General features: G+C 38.1%; 1 protein-coding gene and 1 long non-coding RNA gene across 2 annotated transcripts; one reads left to right on the top strand and one right to left on the bottom strand.

Moving 5' to 3' along the window:
* Positions 1–9,420: 9,420 nt before the first annotated feature.
* LOC148909167 (uncharacterized) lies at positions 9,421–23,168 on the bottom strand. Its single transcript, XM_089034033.1, has 6 exons — positions 22,981–23,168; positions 15,721–15,854; positions 12,411–12,564; positions 11,215–11,727; positions 9,897–10,139; positions 9,421–9,503 (listed from the first exon to the last, which is right to left on the bottom strand). Exons 1-6 carry the CDS (start codon positions 23,144–23,146, stop codon positions 9,421–9,423), a joined length of 1,293 nt encoding a protein of 430 aa, XP_088890159.1. The 5' UTR covers positions 23,147–23,168.
* LOC116302078 (uncharacterized) lies at positions 16,474–17,718 on the top strand. Its single transcript, XR_004197813.2, has 3 exons — positions 16,474–16,653; positions 16,889–17,018; positions 17,511–17,718. It is a non-coding gene; the product is annotated as an uncharacterized LOC116302078 (long non-coding RNA).
* Positions 23,169–23,214: the final 46 nt, after the last annotated feature.

Here is a 23,214-nt window from a genome sequence, read left to right as displayed (position 1 = left end):
TACATTCTTCGCACTCCATATATAGACTAACATATTTAAGTGCGCTGTTGCCCTCAACCACACTTGGAGTGGGGGTCGTCCGTAGGTGGATTTTTGACGCGGGTCTTACCCCGTGTTGAGATTGCGCTGGAACCCCCATTCCCTATACTACTCATTAAATATGCAGAAATCATTGTTTGGCGATTGCGTGACTAAAGACTTCTCGAAATAAATTCATTTGAAACATCATTGTTTTTCAAATCTAGTCTATACAAATAAAAGAAAACATTAATACACTAACCTTCAACACATAAGGGCCTTTTACGTTGCTCCATTCATCGGAGTTATCAAGAAATTAGAATTTGCAACCGTGGCGTTGGCTTGTTTATTCAACCGATTTCCAAAAATACCATCTATCAGTACCAGTCGACAGTTCGTGTTTCTTTACAAATAACTAGTCAGATTTCAATAAGAAATATACAGAACAGTATATTTATAAATTCGATTCCTAGAGAGTCCAGTAGGGTATTCTAACCTCACTGGCAATTTAGTGTCTCTAGTTTGCATATTGTCGGAAAAGTCACAGTTGGCGCGAGAAAAGAGCGTACCGTAGTTTCTTCCGGTTCTGTCCATACCCTAGTGGTGTTGGAATTTTATGTAGTACATTTGGCAAGAAAAAGAGGTGAGATATACATTATTATGCCATTTAAACATGAACAATGAAAAGCCCTTTGTGAGCAATTTTAAAAGTAGTTCTGTCAATAGATTATGGTGGAGCCGGATAGTGGCACCTGTGCGAACTACTATGCCATACTGCTCCGTTTTGATATAATTCATGAAATAATTTTGTTTCCTGTGAATAGTTACTGCGCTAGATTTCTCTTTACATGAAAGAAGACAGCTTGTTGCAAGACAAATTCCTGTTTTCTTTCTTTCTATTTCATCAAAGAACAGTAGTCGGTGCACTATGGTCCCATAACACGATCTGCACGCTGGAATGCTGTCTCGGTATAAGTTTATGACAGTCACTCGCAAACAATTACCGATCGATCTGTTAAATATCAAAGACCAATTTATCAGAGCGCTACTGACTAGTAGTTCTTGGAAGAAATAACCAAAGGTAGATCCCTGGCCTGTTCTGCATATTTCTTATTGAAATCTGACTATATAGTTACTGATAGATGGTATTTTCTGAAATCGGTTGCATAAAACAAGCCAACGTCACGGTTGCAAATTCTAATTCCTTGATAACTCCGATGAATGGAGCAACGTAAAAGACCTTTTCGTGTTGAAGGTTAGTAAAAACAATCATTAGCGATTTTTTATCACTTCAAAACATATAAAAAAACTAAGGAAACTGCCTCCATAATAGCGGTTGCGTAGGAGAATAACAATTAGCTCACTTAAAGCAGCAATTAAAGCCGACATCAGCCGTCCAGAGATCCAACAACATACGAACTATCGGGCTAAGGCAAGATGACAAGGAATTGCTCTAGGTCACTACAGAAAGCAGTTGCTAATGGAAGGGTTCCAGAGAAATGTGGCAACCATCACTATCGCTAAATGTGATCAGTGGTTCAGATATATGCAAACGTATTTGCCACGATGTATAAATGGTGAAGAAATTGAAGGCTAAAATAATTTTTAAAAAAATCGCTAATGATTGTTTTATTTCTCTTATTGTTCATTCGATTCATGCAATTGTTTGTTCAACCACGCTATAGAATATAACGTTGTCCCTCATGACTGTCCAAGCGCGTTATAGATTGTCAATGATTATGCTAATAGCACTAATGAATTTTCACTTTTGGGTAAATGATTGTCCATAAATGCAATTGTATGTCTTTTGGTATTATTAGACCTTTTGCATATAAGACATGTGTCCCGTGTCCCGAAATGTCTCACTTATACCCTGTCATTGTTATTCAGGCACGTGGAAATGAGTATTTTCCTCTTACTAGCGGTTTTCATGTCGGCTCTAATGTTCCTTTTCTGCCATATTTTTGTGTCAGTTACCCACGCTGAAAAATATGTGTTTTGTATTTCGTGTTTCATTTATCAGAAACAATTATTAAAAACAATGGACTACTTCGACGATACTGCGGCCATTGTGTTAAGGGGCACTTATAAAAGACTGTTTTTGCAGTTATGGAGTCGATTAGCATTCAATAGATCTTTCCCGAACACAAAATGGTTTCAAGTCGAGGCTGGCTTTGATAAAGAAAAGAATCAAGGACCGCCTCCATTTCAAGCGAATTGGGGAAAGGTTTATTCATCGCGAGAGAGATATGAATATGAAGATGAATGTGAAATGATACCAAAATACCATTTACGACCTGCATTTTTGTGATAAGGCGATCACCTTCAATTGCAATGCCTTGTGGGGTGTCCAGGGGCAAAGCAAAACAAAAATGTCGGATGCCTGTTATAAAGAAAGTTTTGTGTATTTGTAAGTGCTTCCACTTCATTGTTGTTAATTTGTCTCTTTTTTTTACCATTAATTTGTGTTGAATGGAATGCTAATGGTCGTCAATACTATAAAAAATCTTATGGTATTTATATTGTTATTTACATTTTATCTAGCACGAGCTAATTTGTGAAAAGCCTTACGAAAAGTTTTACGGATATGATGGAAATACTCTACTAGATCTTTGTTTTAAACATTGATGTCTTCGTAACAAAATATCAAAATTTCTTTTGCTTTTAATTTTTCTTACGCAATACATGCACGATTTCAGCTTCCTTTATGGTGCAGTTTCATTTAAACTATACTCGACTAAGTGTCTTTTATACGCCAACTGTATCTATAAAATATCGTTCGAAAAGAAATCTTAAAAATAGAAAAACGAAAAAACAAATGAAACATGTATAAAGGTATTAGTAGACCTTTATCAATAGACCAGTGGTTTCAATAAAAAGACTAGTCGTGAAATCAGCCTAAGTATGTAGATGACCAGGAGTTTAAGCTACCAAATGAATAATATTCCAAAATTTTACCGAGAGGAAATAGAAACTAGAAAGCTAAGGTCTACTGATACCTTATTCAAAATCTGAAAGATTTTGTCACTTGGCGACAGCTTTCTTATGGGCGTCGCGGCTGATTTGACGCTGTCCATCATGTCTGGAAGCATGTCCAGGACGCTATCAATCTTCGACTTTTTGGTGTCCTTCTTGTACTGGAAAGTTTGAGTGACCACAGTCACCATTGTTATTTATTTATCAAAGATATGCCACCACCGTTTCCTTTTTTTCTTTGGTCAAATTCCAGTGATTGTTCCGACATTATACCAAATTCTGAATTATAAACAATACCCAGTTTTTTCCTTTGAAATTTTTAGCATGGCTTCAGTGTTTCAAAGCAATGCTAGTCGTTCAGGTTTTGGCCGTGATGAATATCCACTTGACGTCCTGGATTGTTTGGGTGTCTTTGGTCCCGAAATGAACGGTGGTAGAGATTATTACAGTGTCCTTATAAACTCGCCACGAATGCTGAATCTTGGTATCTAACCGGGGAAACTATAGAAACATTTGAAGAAATCGTGATAAGGACGAGAATACCGATACTGAACTTACAACGTCGTATGCTGCTGCTCGCGTGCGAATTCGACGCCTAACTATACGAAATAGAAGACGAAGATTTCTAATGAATTAATATTATTGAAACTTTCGTTGTGACAAGGAATAAAAACGAATCCAATCAATCAGTCGCCAACTCATCACTATTCTTCCTCCATTCATTCGTCCATTGAAAACAAAACAAAAGAAGAATATTCCCTCCCACCTCACCCAATTAAAAGAACCGTTAATTTGCATAGTAAGATTGCTCATCAACAATGGCATGTATTCATAGGGTGATAATGATGCTTTTAGAACCCTCATTATCTTATCACGGTGCTTGATAAGTGAGTAGTATAGGGAATGGGGGTTCCAGCGCAATCTCAACACGGGCAAGATCCGTGTCAAAAATCCACCTACGGACGACCCCCACTCCAAGTGTGGTTGAGGGCAACAGCGCACTTAAATATGTTAGTCTATATATGGAGTGCGAAGAATGTAAGAGAACTTTTAAGAAAGAAGCGGATTTGAAAAAGCATTTGAAAATGAAGACGAAGTGTATTAGAAGAGTATATTTTTGCCCATCGTTTCGGCAACCATTTTCGGCTACCTTTTCTACTCTCGTAGGCACAAAGTAGTATTTTTTTGTGTCCTCTGCGCTGGTAGCAAGGGCGCGGCAAGACACCGCTACCTTTTCGAAAATCCATAGTAGTAGCCCAAAACCTTCGACACCCTCTATCTATTTCGTGGTAGTTGCGCCAAAGTGGCTATGTAGCCTGGTATGCGAATTCCTTGCAAAGTCTTTTGCGCTCGGTAGAGACCTTCCAAGATCTCCAAAAGTATTTGTGTAGTTCTTTGTTTTCCTAGCACGTATGCGACCATACCCGCAGCTATGTAGAGATACATGTCTATATCCTATGGACCCACGGAATACCCCTATGGATCCATAGGTACCTAGCTATGTTCGAACCGTATTCGTAGATATATATGGCAACGCCCAAAATACTATCCGAGGAAGAAATCGCAGGATTGTTGGAAGATAGGAGAAATGGAGTAGGGCTGCAAAAGGCAGCCAAAAAGTACGGCATAGGAATACCAAAGATTCGTAGGATAGAGCGAGAGAATGGTCTGGAGGTAGCAATCCCCGAAAAGCCACCAACTACAGACCTGCAGAAACATTTCCTAGAAGTGCAGGATTCCTTTGCTATAGTCTTGGACGATCTCCAAAAAGCTAGAGAAGAACTCCGAGACGCAAAGGAGGAATTGCTAGCCAAAATGGAGCAGGAAGAAGATTCGTTCGAGAAAATAGACGTGGAAGAAATAGAGAACGAAGTAGAGGAAGTATCCACGAAAATAGACTGGCAAATAGCCGGCAACGTACTATTTGCAGTCGCAGGCATAGCTGCCATTGTTTGGGCGCGCATGCAACCACCCAAAGTTGTCTACTACAGACATCCAGCGGAGGATACGAAACCGCAGAGAAATTCTAGGATTCCGGAGATGGAGTAGAGACGTGCACCAGTCTGTCTTTCTTCTTTGCTTTGGTAGTCTTTTCTCTACCAATTTTGCAGTATAGCGGTGGCTGCGATGTCCAGTCTATCTTTTGCTCGTCCAGAAAGTGTCCCCAAACCGGAGTAGTAGCATGTTCTACCGTGCAGCCCTCCAAAACGCACTCCGAGCATTTTTCGGAAAGGAATAGGATTGTCCTTTCTTTTTTTCTGTAGGTGGTTTTGGCGTATTTCCAGCATTGGTATTCGCCTGGATGCATATGTAGCGCCTGTACACATTCTTTGTTGGGTGGCGCAGGCACTTCTAGTAGTCTTTCCGGGTGTTTGGGATGTTCTATTTTCCTAACCAATTCGTAGTACGTATCCAAACCAGGTCCTTCGGGCACGAAGACAGTGGCTATGTTGTTCTGCCACTCCACCAATATTTCTTCTCCTGGTATGGCAGTGCGTATGTTGCCGTTCGCTTCGAACTTTCCAGCCGCACACGCTTCCAATAGGGCTTCTGTGGCCCATGCTACAGAAGTTTCCCTATTCCTTCGCAATACTACGCGGTGCCCTCTTGCCAACCAGTTGGCATCCAAGTCTCTGGGGATCGCATATCCTAGTATCTTGTAGTCTCCTGCAGGTATTTGGTCCATCCTATGCACTTTGGCCCTAGGCGTCTCTGGGCCAAACGGGCTTTCCTCTCCAAAGAACAATCTACACAGATTGTTGGTTCTCCCGGAAATCCTATCCAATAGTTTCCTGTATTTCTCCAATTCTTTCTCTATGGCTTTCCTGTCCTCTTCCTTCTGCCGCAGGATGGACTGCCTTTGCTCCGACAGTTCTGCGTGGTATCTTTTCGTAGCTTCGACCCACTCGTCTCCTTCCAAATCGTCCCGTATGTCTTCCAATCTTTGCTGTCGTTTTCTTTTGGACAGGAAGGATATTCTGCGGGAGGAAGGCACTTCCAAAATGCCGAACGGACTCTTTTCTACTCCGATCCTTTGTGCCTTCTTTGTGCGCCAAACCCACTCCACGTGTTCCGTTGGGGGCAGCATCGTGGCAATGGTGGGGGCATTTGCATGCACTCGAGTGGGAAACTTGGACTCCGCTAGTATGGTTGGGGAGTCCTTCGTGTAGCAGCGCAGTGGAGCTATTTCCACCGGGTCTGTTCCCAGAATATCCACACGGAATATAGGACATTTTCGGAACCCAAACTCTGCTATCGTCCAAAGTACGCATTGTTCCCACTTTTCGTTGCCTCGAACTCGCACACCGGCTATGCGCCGTGTTCCCAAATTGCAGTACCACGCTAGGAATATTTCTCCCGTCTCTTCGCAGCAAATGCAGCAGCATCTATCCAAGTGTTCTGCGAGAGCCAACCACAAATTCTTTGGCGGCTGTACTACGAATATGTCCTGCAAAGGTTCTATGGTCTCCGCAATAGCGTTGGTGTGGGATTTGGAGAAGTCTTTGCCGTAGATGGATATTTCCACTCTGCTGCATCCTCTTTTCTGCACGTCTGGGTGCAGGAATGTTCTACGCAGGTGGTCGTTCGGACAATCCACGTACTCTGCTAGCTTTGCTCCTACTGGGTTTTGCACTTCTCCGGCTTCGAAGTTGGATACTATTTTGTTGTATATTTTCGTACGTTTTCCGTCTTCCATCCAAGTGCAAACATGTTCTCCCACAGCATGCGTGTTCTCCAAAATCGTACCGTTGCGCCAACCGCTACTATGCTGCGGCACGTATCCCAACTCCCGCAAACGACGCACCAATGCAGCTCTATCCAAAGTTCCGGAGAAATCCTGTGTGTAGTCCACGGAGTATATTCCATATCCGTGTGCTTGTAGCAGCCTAGCAAACTTGGAAATGTTTTCGTCTACGGCTTCTATGGACAACTCCGAGGTGTCTACTTTGGCTACGAATACCGCGGCGGGTTCTCCATGCAAACTGGACCACTTGGCTGCCATATTGGAGACGCGGTCTACTATGTTTCCCTGCCTGCACGTGTGCACTACGCTGGTTGGTAGGAACACCCCAAATGTCTCCGTGGCTGCAATGGATATCTTGGAGACTATTGCCTTCGCATTCCTACAAAGCAGCTTCTTTCCATACAAATTCTCTTCGGAAACAAAACCATAGACAAACACATCGTCTACGAAAGGAGGCAATCCTTCCAGCGGCTGCAGACTGGTTGGTCCTTCGTTGCCCCGCAAGTAGTCGCACTTGGATATGTCTGGCAGCAGGTTTCCGTCGCAGGCATTGTCCAGCAGCAAATGTGCTAGTAGCCTACTCTTTGCTCGTATACCCATCTCTTGCAATGTAGTCGAAATACTCTTTTGCTCTTCCATCTTCTATATATAGGAGTAGAAGGTTTTGGGCTACTACTATGGATTTTCCAAAAGGTAGCGGTGTCTTGCCGCGCCCTTGCTACGAGGACTCGTTTTGGGGCCCTTGCTACCATGGAGAGGCATTTCGCCTCCACCTACTTCCCTACGGACATTTCTGGTGCTTGCTGCCAGCGCAGTGGACACAAAAAAATACTTTTCCTACGCAAAATGTGCCTACCAGGAATACCCGTGCGGTAGTAGAAAAGGTAGCCGAAAATGGTTGCCGAAACAATGGGTAAAAATATACTCTTCTAAAAGAAAGCTTGCTCAGTAAATATCGTGACAGGGTTCTATTTACATATCGAACGCCGGCTGTCAGGTTCATATGCAAATTAATTTCACAAAATATTACACAAAATATTACACAGCCTGCATCGTTTTCACAAAATATTACACAGCCTGCATCGTTTTCACAAAATATTACACAAATGTGAAAAAACTTGTGTAAAATCATCTTCTCGGAATCCATTCTAACAGCGGGTGACTGGGATCTATTTTATAAAATATTTCGTAAATTACGTCAGGATAATAAGGAATATCCTTATTCAGCCGACAAAACATCCACTCGGCTTTTGTCATATCAGAAACCTCAGGAATAGACTTACCGGTAATTTCAGACAAAAGATAGGGAATAGCTTTGTAATATTTCCCTAGTTTTAATTTTTTCAACGTTTTCCGTAGACTTTGTGGGGTTGGCTCTTCTAAATGGTCTATGATTTTCTTCTTTACTTCGTTGTCTAAATATATCGGATGTAAACCTTGGATATGACTCATCCAGTCCCTGAAGTATTTTATTCTCTTATATGGCGTTTTCTTACGACCTCCATTGGCGTAATACTGCTCTCTGGTAGCATTTGGTACGGCATTACGAATATTCTTACCACACTCGTAACACTGTGCTGACGTGTCGTCTTCTATTTGCATTTTCTTACCACAACACCAAAAGGGTTCTGGCTTAGGTATGATAACTTTAGGTCTTAGACAAATTATGCAAAAGTCGTTAACGAACTTCTTACATTCTTCGCACTCCATATATAGACTAACATATTTAAGTGCGCTGTTGCCCTCAACCACACTTGGAGTGGGGGTCGTCCGTAGGTGGATTTTTGACACGGGTCTTGCCCGTGTTGAGATTGCGCTGGAACCCCCATTCCCTATACTACTTAAGTGGGACGTCTTGGTACAACGGACACGTGTCTTATATGCAAAAGGTCTATTGAAGTTGAATTTCGCGCACAAGAAACTACATTCCGCGCATATGAATGTACAAACGCGCTATTGATTGTCCATTGATGCCTATGAATGTACACGCATATTCAAATATCGTTATTGAAAGTTGATCCGCGCTAATGATGTTACTTGTGATGTTGATGAAAGTACATTACACGTTATTGATACAACTATTGGCACAAATGAATGTACATTTTCTGTTAATGAACAGCAAAGGGTGTATATTAATGTTTTCTTTTATTTGTATAGACAAGATTTGAAAAACAATGATGTTTCAAATGAATTTATTTCGAGAAGTCTTTAGTCACGCAATCGCCAAACAATACTTTCTGCATATTTAATGAGTCAAAATAAAAGCTCTCGCAAAAAGCGCACAATTATTTCCCCAAAATAAACAATACATTTTTCAAAAGAACAGTTTCCCAATAGATGTTGACTGTAATCTCATAAGATTTGGAAGGATGGCACATAGGGAAACTCGCAGTTTTCGAGATGCACTGACAAGCATTGTAACTCAGTGCTCTTTGCTTTTTACTGTGTTAAATAATTCTGAGTTGTTCGATTTTTATGAAAATACTCCTAGTTGATCAAATAAGAGTTGTACTTTTGGTTAAAAGTATTAGAAGGCTCTTTGGATCAATAGTTTTGATACACGGACCAAGCGAAATAATTAAAGTAAGCAATTTTCAGCCATCTTTTGGCAGCGAAAATCGTCCCTGGAGCTCAAACAGATTTCCCCCTTTTTCTCGAAGACAAAAAAGTATTTTCCAAAACTAACCAGCGTTTGGTACTTCATCATACACTACTAAAATCCAATATTTGTCGTTGTAATATGCTCTCCGTATTATTTTTCCTCCTGCATTGAAATAATTTAACCTTTTCTATAGAAATATAAAAAGTTTTGAGAGAAAGTCTTTGATTTGTCAACTCGTCGAGAAAAATGCTTGTCAAAAAAATTATAATATACAATTGTTTGCTAAAAAACACACACCTGAATTCTTGAAGAACACTTCTTGATCCATCTTTGAAAACGTTTTTAAATCGTTTTTGGTCTATAACTTGCCCTAAAGCGATTTTGTTCTGTGCATTTGAGAGCCGAATTTGAGAGTAATTTTGCTTTGATATCAAGCGGGATCCCTGTGTTGTGTACACGGAAGTACGTGCGGAAGTGACGTCAGAGCTCCGCTATAAAGAGCGCAGACATAATATTTAGTGCTCCAAGTAAACCTTGGTATGGAGTACAACTTACCAGGTGGTTCCTTAAAAGTAGCCATTGCATTAAAATTACTTCCAAAGAGGATGCTCTCTACTTCCACTCCGCTGACCACTTCCATGAATGATTCGAGCCCGTCCTTGGTTGTTTTTTCGCTTATTCCCATCACTTGAAGTTTGTTTGGGTCTTTTGAGATTTCTTTAGGAATTTCTTTCAGTGTAATCGTAAGCTTAGAACCGTCAAGCTCGAGGCTTTCTTTCTGAGACACTCGCTCTGCATCTATAATAGAAAAAGAAGCTGATAAATGTACTATTTGCACGGAATAAAAGCTATAATTAGTACCTTTGCGTAGGAGACGCGCAATACATGGAGGGGAAATGAAAAGGACATACAAATAACACAAAAACAAATGAGAAATTTGAAGTTTATGCAATCAATACTAAATAACGAGCCAAACGTTTATCGAAAAATAACATGTTTCTTCTACGTGTAATTTATAAGCCAAACGTCAATTAGAATTTGTCATGACAACTATAGTACAAGAGTACATATATTGCAGGATTATATTCGTTCCCATCCAGCTGTCCGGAGAGCGCGCGAACAGACCAATCACGGTGCGTTTTGAATTTCAGTGGAGCGGCCCTCGTTCTCAGTCCTGTTATAAGAAAAATACACGCGGTTCGACGAAGCTCGGAAGGAATTTCTGACGGATTTCACTGATCTATGATAGAAAATAGAGTTTACAACACATTGGAATATTTCTTATATTATCTACATAGAATTTCACTGTTTATTTATCTGCAAAGGTGAATAAAAGACGATTGAACCGCTTGAGAGTCGGTTTACAGGAGTTTCGTGTTTTTGTCTTCTTTGTCTTGTCTTTGGCTCTAAAAAAGTTGATGGCTGCCTCTAGGTCGTTCTTCCCATCGAGTAGAGTTGAAACAGCGATCTGTGCTTCTCCAACGAGTATTATTTTGCTATTTTCTCGCTGAATGACTCAGCCAAAGCACAAGAACTTTTTAAGTACTTAATATTACTATTTGGAATATTTCTCGACACATAGCAAGTAAAATCAAATGTAAACAAACTCTATTTTTACGAGTGAAGAACCATGATCTTTAGAGTCATGATTATATTCGCATTTATTCATGTTTCTTTCACTTACAATCAACAGATCGAGGTACTTGTGTATAAGTAAATTAAGTCAGATGAGGCTTTGGAGACACAAAGGAGTGAAAAATTTGCCACTATTCACTAATATAGGCAAATTTTCAAGATGGGGGGCTCAAAATTCATGCGATGAACCGCGCGGTCTAATAGTGAGAGACTGGTGAGTGGGCCGCTCCATTTCTACCAACAATCCTTTTCGCGCGTAGTCTTCGGGACAGCTGGATATAACGTCGGTCACTAGGTTGTCTTATGGAGTAAAAGAATCCAACCAAATGAAGCTGTTTTGTTAAATTCAACCAAGATGATAGCAATAGGATGGCAGAAATATGCAATAACAGGACTAAAAACGATAACAAAATATCAACAAAAACAAACAAAATCAAGAAACAAGCAAACGAAGCAATACCGTCAGGAGAAGAAAATGTGATGTTAGCCAATCTCTCGTCTGGAACATGTTGAATATCCTCTATCTCTCCTCCTCCAGACCGTCCTGTATTCTCGAAAAAATTCAATAACGCGTCTTTGGTTGTTTTGTCTGAAATCCCTATAACTCTGACTACTCTAGAACGCTGTACAGTTTCTTCTGAGTCTTCTTCTTCGTCCAAAGAAAGAGCTTGCATTGGCTGGACTGGTTTTGTTACGGTCAGTGGACATCCGTCTAAAGTGTGTTTTCCCCACTCCAATACTTTTTTGGCGACTAAAAGCAAATACAAATAACAAGTCTTTTGACTACGAAATAATTTCTTGAAGATGCACATAATGCCTAAGAAAATTAGTAGTTAAATAGCCATTAACAAAAAATTACTGATACCAATCATTAAAAATAAAAGAAACTAATTTAAGGACGTTCGTGGGCATCGTTCGCGCGCAGCACGTCATTTGCATGTTTTCATGAGCCAAATATCAAGAAAACGTACACGTTTTTCACTTCTTCAAACTTTTATAGCTCTAAAAAAGTCAGCAAACCCCACTTATTTTACGGAAAAATACAAAATATTTGAAATTCCAAAAAAATATCATCCCAAGGGACTTGATTACAACATATTTTCCTGAAAAAAAATCTCCGTGAAATCGAACGCCGCGCGTTATGACCAACAACGCACGAAACAAAATGCTCATGAAAACTCAGAAGCTACGTCAGACGAAATTCCATATCGAAAAACGAATAATTTCTCGGCATCTTATTCAAGGCCTGGCCTTAAAAGGCACACGTCCTTGAGGTTAAAACTGTTATTTTCATCTTAAACTGTCGCTTAATTTAGAATTACTACGAATATGAACATTTACCCTAAAACAGTCACACGCTGCAATGCAATGACAACTACACTCTGTCCCCCCTCTCCCTCAATCTAGCATGGCAAATAACATCAGTCAACTTACCATTTGGAGATTCAAATTTAACGACAGCTTGATTTTCATTGAGTTCGACGTTTTTGACGTCACCACCATGAGACCGACGAGAATTTTCAAAGTACATTTGTATGGCGTCTTTTGTAGTTTTAGCAGATAGACCGCTGACCAGAACAGAAGCATACTAAAGAAATAATAATAATAACAATCATTTATTATCGCTTATTTTTATCGTTTATTTTTTCGGAAATACCACCATTTCAGTACCAATATGTTCCGGAACTCTACTAAACAACAGACTTCATTGGAAATCATATAGCAATTTAAGCTCTCCTAAAAGCTCCTTTTCAAACAACATGAAATTTCAATCGTTTCGTGCTGTACTTGTTAAAACAGATGACGTCAGTGATCCGCTATCTCCTTTGCACCGAGACCAAGTTCTTTCGCCAGACGTCCTCGTAGGAGTCTGATTCTCGTTGTATCAAGATGTAAAGAGAGGAAATGATAAAATATATTTTCCTTGCCTTCATAGCGGAGCACCATACTTAAGAGAAATTGTTAACCTGTCGAGTTAATTTTCATGGCTTGACTACTACGTCACTTCCGTCCTTACGTACGTACGGGCAAACGTCCGTGTACACAACACAGGGAACCCGCATGATGCCAAAGCAAAAAATAAAGCAATAACCGGCTCTCAAATGCACAGAAAAAACGCTTTGGGACAAAATTTAAGCCCAATAACAGAATTTTTTTTATATAGTCAAAGACTGATCTAGAGCTATTCTTCAATGATTCAGGTATGGGTTTTTAGCGAACAATGATCGTATATTTTTACTTTCTATCTAAAAATCAAAAGTTTCTCTCAAAAGTTTTAATATTTCTATAGATAATTTATTTTAATGCTGGATGGAATATAAAACGGAGTAAATATTACAAAAAAATATTCGCCCTTTATCTAGCTTATAAATCTTCATGATTCGCGCTTTTTTAAACCTACTCTCGCATGTTTTTACGTACATGAAAAAGCAGTTTCGTTGGCCTCCTATAGGATTCTATAGGCAAACAAAAGTAGACTTACATCCAATAGTTTTACTATTTTTATAGATAGTTTTTCAAAATATTGAATGAAGTAAAACAAGGTATACATATTTGCACTTTTTGTAAAGTTTAACTGAATGTAAACTTTTGTCGTTCATGATTTCCACATCTTTTTCACACATGAAAACAGATGAAAACTGGTAAAATGGAATCTCAAACTCTTGTAAGCTTAGTTTTTAAGTTTCCCGAAGAATAGTCAAACAGGCTCATATGAAAGGAATATACAATATTTTAATAAATAATTATGACTAGAAATTTTTCTCTCTGTTTCTACTAAACGCATTTATTTTCTTATTTTCATTAAATACGGTTAAATACATAGCTCTTATTAACCGAGTGCGAGGTCCGTACCGTAAGTTATGGACCGAGTTTTTTCCACTGCCTTATGGCCAAAGCGCATAGCGCGCGGGCCATAAAAAAGTGGAAAAAACGAGGATCCATAACTTACGGTACGGACCGAGCAAACGAGGTTAATAAGATATTTATTATATGGCAAGGCATTGAGATCAAAAAGAGGCGAAGCAACAAAAAGTAAAGTTGACAGCGCATGTCAAACGAGAACTGCATTGAAAGGGCTTCCTGTACGTGCCAAAAGTCATGTAGTGTTTGAGGCGCTCAAAAGGCGAAGTTTTAGTTTACTTTGAAAGAATTTAGCTAAAGTTCAAAGTTTTCTGAAATACTAGTTAACAAAAGTGAGGCTTTAAGTGAGGCATCAAAAGAAGACCTCAAGAACTCAACATGAGATTGAGACGAAAACTGTCGTACTTCAAACTTCAAGATATTCACAACCAAGATGAAAAATACTACAGCCTTCCGCTTGTTTTCCTGCCTTTTATTGAGAAAAAAACTCAAAAACTGTCTCCAGAAATGAATGAGAAGCTTTGAAAAATTACGGCTGGCTGAACATGGATAGTTTTCGTCAATTTTCAACGTTTTGACTGTTTGAAGCAGGCCGCCATATGTACAATGGCTGAAGTCATGAAGAAGGCACACTTTCGACTCAATTAAAAAAGGTACTGCCAACTCTCTGTCTAAAAATACATTCAAATTCAAGTGGGGGTGAAATATTACTGAAATATGGACATACTTCAAGAGCGGATGAGCCTAGAAAACTGCTTAAAACGTTTACGAAAGAAACTACTGGCTTCTTCACCCGATCGATTCAGATAAGTTCAAACTGGACGTTGTTAGCTCACTGAAATAACAAATTTACGTTAACTCTACGGTAAACCTATCTTTATTTCATTTACTGAATTAGCCGCTTTTCACCACCCTTTAGTTCGTAGTTTGACATAGTTTTAGCTTTAGCATAGTTAGTTTTTCTAGTTTTTTCTAGTCGTACAAAATCGCTCAACTAGTGCCGTGTAGAGCCTTGATCGAAAGAGTTTCGCTTGTATGAAAGAGTTGTCGCTTGTTTTATAAGTTTTACATTAAATGCCAGTGACTTTCAGTTATCTTTAATTATTTATTGAAGGTTTTCCGACGATTTTCATCCAGAAATATATTATTTTGATAAAGATTTGAATGTTTTAAAAGATCATAAGTACGTACACTCGGTGAACCATTTCATTTTTCGGTCCGTACCGTAAGTTATGGACCGCAAATTGACCAATCAAAGCGCGTGAAATTACCTTGCCATATAATAAGTAAAAATACGGTTCATATAAGCACATAGAACTCTTCATATGGATAACCAAACATCGTTATGTAAAGAAGAAAAAGTAAACCTATATTTTGCTCAACGTTCCTTAACAGTTTTCAAGTCTGTTTTGGAGTGTTGCTTTGTCCTTAAAAAGTTTGGTAATCTCCACCATTTTAATAAAAGACATCCAAGGTAAATATCAGTAAACTTGATATTTTATCGGATATATCTGGGCTATCTTTCGTTTTTCAAGTAAAATTAACCAGGAATTCAAAGCCTAAAAATATCGGTCATGGAAAACTGTTTTCGAGAACAAAACTAGCCCCTGGGGTCTGGGGTGGCTGGTGGTGGGTTGTGTACATATCGTGACAAAATGGGAGAGTAGTATAAGGTCGAAAACAAAGACTCTTGCGAAGAAGATGATGTAGTGCATTTCGATTTTTTTCACTTCATGGTTCCTATTAAATGGGGGACATTATCTTCATCTTGACGAAGAAAAAGAAATGAATATTTATATCTTTCAGTTTTATCTAAATCGAGAGCTTCGCTCTCTAGGCAGTGCCTAAATTCATATGATATCTTTTGTGCAAAGGCAGTTACCTTATAATCTTCTAGCTCTTCTTCATAGCCGGGTCTTTCACTTGTACTATCTTCTCTAGACTGCATTTCTTTGACCACAGTTAAACGAGCTCCTTTATATTTGTATATTCCTTTAGCAAGGACCCTCTCAGCAGCTTGAAGGGGATAAAGAAATGAGAAATAAATTAGACTTATTAAAAAATAAGATAATATACATTAGCACAAAAGCAAACTAAATAAAAAAACTAATGTTACAAACTTTTTTACGAGCTCATTGACAAAGACGTTTTCTTCTGAAAAATTGACACAGGCTGAATATAATTTCTAGATAAACATAAGTTATTCTTGCTTAAGAGAGGCATATTATTCCACTTCTCGTCTGATAACTTAGTGATTCTTTGTGGTGTTACTTTTTCTTTTATTTCTCTCTCTTTTTTTTTTGGCTCAAGCTATTAGAAGCTTTGCTATTTTATGCAAAACAAGTTCACTCACGAGAGTGAAAGTTTAAATATTAATCAAAATTGCTTAAAATAAACAGCGGTTTATATTGAAAATAACGCCGACTGTCGAGTCCTAGGCAGGGTGAAAATTCCTTTTCTGGTTGGAACAAGTGGAGTTTGCCAGCCAACGCTTTGGTACTTTTAATCCCGCTTTGAATCCCACGAGTCCATTACCCATAATGCACCCGATATAGTCATATATACTATCACGCTGGGACCAGGCCTTACTTGAACTCGGCCACATTATAGCTATTGTAGCTTCGGGATCCGAGAAGGCTCGGGAAAAAATTCATAACAGCCGATCGGAATTCGGAAAATACCACCGACTGTCGAATATTGCTGCTTTGTTGACAGGCCTTTGCAGTGAGCCCAAACATGGCGGGTTTATTTTGGTTTTTCGAGCGACGATAATTTTTTATTTTTCAGCTATTATGGATATCGACTCATCGAAAAGGTAAGACAAGTACAGTCTGTTTAATGTCGTTTTATTTTCAAACTAAGAAGAAATCAAAAATTCCGAAACGATACGATTGACTTTAAGGAACTGTTTGTTCATTTTATGCAGTGAAAAACCTCCTAAGTTTATTTTAGAATTTTTTAAACCAAGCGGTTTGTTGAGGATTTCAAGATCGTTTTGGCACGTTCGAAACGAAGAATGAACTAATATAGCTCTTATTCTCTGTTTTCAGTGCGAAAGTTGGTCTTTCATGCGAAAGTCTTTCATATTTCGTGTTTAGTGTTTGAAAAGTGGTGTTTGGACATTATAAAAGATTTCAAATAAGGCTAAATCACTGCAGTCGAATGCAGTCTAACATTCAGGTGAGTTTTATAAGTAAAATATCAGTCAACATTCATGTTGACTCTATTTGTCTACTGTAGGCAAAAAAATGACGCGCGCTCTAACACTCTTCCGCAAAGCCAAAATGCTATGTTTAGGATGGTCAGAAGTTTAATAAGCGATATACTTAATTCTTATATTCTTTCATCGCGATGAGAGCGTTAATACAGGCCTGACCAATTTCTTTTAATGTTTGTAGAATTTTTTAAGCTTACGATGAATGGATTATTGAATTCTCACATTTTGTATGCATAAACAAACCCATCAGCAGGGTAATACAGCAGTGTTGCTATTAAGCATTTGTGAATAATTCTGATTTTTTGTTCTGTTTTTATGATCTAAAAGTGCTGGCTTTTAGTTGCTGTGTTATAAATATAATATATAATAGAATTTACATGATTATAGTCCCCCTGAAGATTATTCTTTGTCAAGTACTCAAATAATGAAAGCTTTTTATATTTTTTTGGCTTTAGGTGCTGTCTTATGACTGTAATCTGTAAAAAAGTGTTCTTGAATATGCCCCCTGAAGATGGTTATTTATCAAATACTGAAATGAACAAAGCTTTTCATCTATAAGAGCTGGTTTTAGGTACTGTCTTATGATCGTAATCTGTAAAAAAGTGTTCATGAATATGCCCCATGAATGATTATATCAAGTACTCAAATAAACAAAGCTCTTTATCCTTTTCTCTGAATAGCGACATGCCTCATCGTCGGCGTTTCCCAATAGGTCAGTTTGCAAGGGACTTTAAAAGAAAGAGAGAGGAATTAGTGGAAAAAGTAGTTGCAGATAAGCTAGAACATGAGAAACTAAACCGAGAAGCAAAAGCATTAACTGAGAGAATAAATTACAAAAAAAGAAAGGTAATTTAAAAGATTTTTTTGTTCCAGTCCTTTGCATTTTTGGCCTGACTGGAATTTTTTTTTTAAATTTTTTGATTCAGTCCTTTGCATCTTTAGCCTGACTGGAATTTTTGTTCTCACTGAACCAGTTCTTGCGTTTTTTGCCCAACTGGTATTTGAGTGTAATATAACCTGTCCCTTGCACTTTTGCCCGACTGGAATTTGTTCTAATTTGAACCAGCCTTTCCTAGGATCAAAAGTATCTGTTTTGAAGTTAAATAAGTTATAAAAAAACTTAATTTATACTTGTAGCTAGCAGACCTGGAAAGTGCAGAGGCCTTAGACAGTCCTTTGAAAAAAAAGGCACCATCAATTTCGAGTGTGATATTACCTAAGAGTAGTGAGCGCTTAAACCTCTCTGACAGGCAAAATAGAAGGCGACGCAAGAAAACAAAAAAAAGTTTAAAGAAAATTCACTGTGCTAGTGGAGAAAAAGATGAACGCCGTTGTGTTAATGATGGAATGTGGGTAACCCTCATAAATAACAGTAGAGATAATGAAATGGCTGAATACATATCAAATTCTGATACATGTATGGATAAAGTTATTCCCCAAATTGTGCAACAAAACTTTGAACAATATAAAACCAGTATTGACAACAAGGTCAGGAGCTTGGAAATACTATACACTGGAGGAATGATTAGTAAAAGGAAGTATACCAACATAAGAAATACATATACAGGTCCTGTATTCAAAGATTGTGAAATGCCCAAAATTCTGTCTTACAAAGCCCTCATTTCTTTTATTAACACTAGCATTGAAATAGGTGATCTTTATAGCCTCCAAGAGTTTGGAAAATCAGTTAATATGCCTGCCTCACCTGGAGTGTATAGACAACTGGAACCATTTCTTTTAAGGCTAGCCTACCTGTATCTTTCAATCCATGCCAAGAGCCCAATACTTCACTGGTTCAATGGAAAAGAATATGAGTTTCTTGTTACAGTTGGAGCAGATGCAGCACCCTTTGGCAGGGATTAGTGTGCCACTGCCTACCTTGTTAGTTTCCTTAATTTACTTAAGAAGGTCAACAGCTGTGATGACAATCATCTGTTGATGGGTGCAAGCTGTTCAGAAGATGATGAGCTACTAATAGTTTATACAAAGCAGCTTTTTAAAGAAATGGAAGATGTTGAGAGAAAGGTGTATGATATAGAAGTCAATGGCACAAAGCATGCATGCAAGTTCATTTTAAAACTTATCCCTAGTGATATGAAGTGGATGGCAACAATGTGTGGTGAGCTCAATAATGCAGCCACTTACTTTTCTTCCTTTGCAAATGTCAACAAAGGAAATATGGACACAAGGAATAGCAGAATTGGCACTGACCCAAAGACATCAACCTGGCAGCCTTGGACCTACAAAGGCAGACTGGATGTAGCTAATAAGGTCACAAAGGAGAAGTCTAAACTCACAGCTAGTGAACTGAAGGGTAGGACAAAAGTGACACAGTTCATTGCTAAGTCTAAGTCACGCCAAGAGTTTGTTCCTCCTCTAGGTAAATATGTTGATTGTTGCAAAGCAGAGCCTCTTCACAACTGTAATAATGCATGGCAACAGTGGTTTTGTATTCTACTCACCCTAGCCATTAGCTTCGTTCCAGAAGGATCTCTGAAAAGTTGTTCAACAGTAAATGAGCTACCAAGTCAAAGTGCCTTTGTTAAGTTCATGACCAGCCTAAAAGAGGTAGTGAAATGTACCAGGCTATGGAAGAATATCTGCAAATGGTTTTCTGAAGGAAGAAAGAAGAACCAAGCTCTGTCATATCGCTTCACAGGAAAAGAATCCAAGCTTTGTTCATGGGGATTTCAGGAGCTCATCAAGGTTCTTCTGGCCTTTGTTTCTGATAACAAGACAAAGTTGAAATTGCACGTCTTATCCTTCATAGCTTTAAAGCTGAGAGATAGTGCTTCTATCTTCAGCCAGGTTGAGACTAATGATGCAGATGTTGGAAGACTTACGAGCCTATGTTCAGAATTCTTCAATGCATGGTCCATATTTCTTGGGAGGATAACACCCACTGTATGGACAATTGCTTATGCAGTTCCATTCCATCACCAACAGCTAGTCAGGGAACTCGGTAATGGTTTAGGCCTGAATAGCATGCAGGGTAGGGAGGCCAAGCACATCAAACTTAAGAAGTACATGGAGTTCACACCATCCTCCAGCAAGCATTCCCGATGGTTGAGTGTTTTCAAACATGAATTTGTAAATGCTGTGTGGCTTAAAGAAAAGAAGCCTGAAAGTTGGCTTAAGATCAATCAGCCACGCGACCACTTTATCCCCAAATGTGTAGAGAATACAAGTTTTTGCTACTGTGGATTGAAGAAAATTGATAGCCCAGACCAGCTGAAATGTGAAATTTGCAATAGCCAACTGATGCATTTAATTGAAACCAGTGCCAAAGAAGGCAAGCTCCACAACGACTTAAAAAAGTTTTCTTGACTTTCTAACAAAGAGAGACACTCCAGATCTGTGAGTTCCATTAATACAAAATAACCACCACCCCCCCCCCCTTCCAAAAAAACTACTTGGAGATCATTTAAAAGAGACTTTAACCAGCTATTCTTGGTACATTATCTAAATCAAGGCCACCCTTATATCAAAATTGAATAACAGTAGAGGAAACTCAGTTGGGGATGATCAACATTTTCAACAAATGAAAATTCACTAGACTTTGCATCTTATCAAACTAATTTTAATATTAACTTGCCTGTTAAGAGAGGTTTACTTTACTATCCCTGGAATATTATCCTAATCAAAGCCACCCATATCTAAATGGAACAGTTTAATTGGTAACTCAGTTGGGGATGACCAATATTTGATGAAAAGTACACTCTTTGTATTTTAGCAAACAAATTTAATTGCTACTTGGTGTAAAGTTTACATAATCTGGTGAAGTATACACAGGATTTTGGCATTTTCATTGTCAGTGTACAATACACATTAAAATCTTATTAACCAGCACAGGGTCTTATATATGTACCTTAAATTTGGCTTGTGTTTATTATTGAATGCAGATTTTACTAGGTTATCATGAGTAATATACTGTAGGCCGTTCATCTGCGTTGACTGTGACAATGCTTTAGTAATAAGATGTTTCAATTTGCTTGTTGTTAAATTGACTTTAAGAACAAACAAATAAAATTAGCCTGTATTGCTTAGTTTTTTTGTTGGGGGGAGGGGGGAGATTGAGCCATGTATCAACACTTTAGATGAGAAATGCCAAAATAACTTACTGACTTAATACGAAAACTCTAAAATACTGCGAAAAAATGAGTGTATAAGGAGAATTACTGAGACTTATTTGGCTATAAGGCACTTTAAAACCAAATCCAAAGCAGTAACAATCCCTTGCAACAATCACTATCACTCTAAAGCCAACAAAGCCAATAATATTTATGAACTAACCAAAAAAAAGAGCAAGAATATATTAATGCTGAGGTATATTTTCTTTGTTCCAATATCCATACGAAAAATTAATAAAAAGTACTTCTCTGTTCTTGTAATACCTCCAGGTCATTGGCTTTTCCTTTGTTATAACAACATCGCATCTTTCATCTTCTTCCTTGAGGTTCACAGTAAAAGATTTCTTCAACAACAGATCCTTCGGAATCGTGTCCCCATATAGGTTCAACTTGTTGAAAATGTATTTGGCTTTGTTGGCTTCATAGATAGTGACAGTGATCACTGCTTTAGTTTCAGTTTGAAAATGTCCATAGCCTACCTTGTTGATGATATCAATGATCACTTCGAAAACTTCTAAAGGAATATCCATTTCTACTTCTCCTCTCCATGGGTTACACATGTTCGGATTTTTGTGCATTTTCCGCAGTATTTTAGAGTGAAGTTTGCTAAGGGTCCTCATCACGATCGGCTGGCTTGCTATTAACTTTTGTACATGCTGGTTTCTTTCCCGTAAATATTTCTCTTCTAATATGATGATACATGACTCAACTTCCCAAAAAAAACGAGAAATACAACCTAATTGATGAGGGTCGTCAGTATTTCCAAAGTATTCCAGTTTTTTTCTTTGCAAAATTGGAGTTAAAGAGACAGATGGAGGATTTTCCTTGAAAATCCTTTCCGCCATCTTGGATTGTCTCAAATTCTACCCATGATCCAGCGCGCGCTGTAAGTGGCCGAGTTCAAGGAAGGTCTGGCCCCAGCGTGTATATACTTGGTTGGATCATAATTTCTGCATATCGCTGTGTGTATATATATATATATATATATATATATATATATATATATATATATAAGAAATCTGTGAATCAATTTTCCGTAAAATAGTGCTCAATACATCGATAGAAGTAGAGCAGAACATTTGTTTGAGAAGAAAAAGTCAAGACAACATTTTTCCCGACAAGCCTGTTTCGTGAATTGCTTCACTCTTCAGGGGATTTATATATATATATATATATATATATATAGCCACTTGCAAAAATTATGGCGGCTTCCAATATATATACAAGTATATCCAAAGCATATCAAAAATTATGGAATAGCATCCCTTATATTTTTTTCGAGCTGTCTATCACTAGGGCTTTCTGAAAAAAATACCAAGAAAGATATCCTGTCTTGTATGAGAAACTTTCGATATACTTGTATTTATATTTGAAACGGCCATAATTTTTGCAAATGGCTGTATATATATATATACACACTCGATTGCAGAAACGTTGTAGTATACATTAATACATTTATAGTACAAATACCTAATGAGATGCATATTGCAATTTTACTTTTTTAACCCTCAAAACCAATTGATTTATAATCTGTAAGATGTGAAACACAAAAATAAAATATTTTGACATTCATTGAATGAAACAAATGATAAATAAAGCGAGTTTTCTGTTTTGCATATCATTAAATATACTGAATAATTAGGTATTTGTATAAATGTATAATAAAACCTTTCTGCAATCAAGTGTATATATATATATAACGATACGATCGTTGTTTTGTGTTCGAATATAAATGCAAGTCTTCTATTGTGGTGAAGTAAGCCTTTGAACTAAAGATAAAGACAATAAATTATACCTGAAGATTCCTTAAATACGATCCTTGCTTCGCCTCGATCAGGGTCAAACTCAATATTGTCTATATCTCCACCATTAGATTTCTTTTTGCTTTGAAAATAGATCTCCAAGTCGGTTTTAGACAACTCCTTTGGCACACCACGAACACGAATGCTACACCCAGACATATCTGAGCATACAACAACAAAGGTTTCCAGGAACTGATATCTAAATAAGTCCCACAATTCCGTGAAAT

Source organism: Actinia tenebrosa, unplaced genomic scaffold, assembly GCF_029948245.1.
Source record: "Actinia tenebrosa isolate PJP-AT-01 unplaced genomic scaffold, QUT_ActTen_1.0 PGA_scaffold2__45_contigs__length_23673736, whole genome shotgun sequence".
Taxonomy (NCBI): domain Eukaryota; kingdom Metazoa; phylum Cnidaria; class Anthozoa; order Actiniaria; family Actiniidae; genus Actinia; species Actinia tenebrosa.
The sequence above is the reverse complement of the archived record's forward strand: the minus strand, read 5'-3'. Positions and strand labels throughout refer to the sequence as shown.

Excerpts from the sequence above, each read along its gene's own strand:
- LOC148909167 (XM_089034033.1), bottom strand. The coding sequence starts at position 23,146 with ATGTCTGGGTGTAGCATTCGTGTTCGTGGTGTGCCAAAGGAGTTGTCT. Across the intron at positions 15,855-22,980 it reads CGTATTTAAGGAATCTTCAG|CTGCTGAGAGGGTCCTTGCT; the intron begins GTATAATTTATT and ends ATCCCCTTCAAG. Across the intron at positions 9,504-9,896 it reads TACTTTTAAGGAACCACCTG|GAGGAAAAATAATACGGAGA; the intron begins GTAAGTTGTACT and ends ATTTCAATGCAG.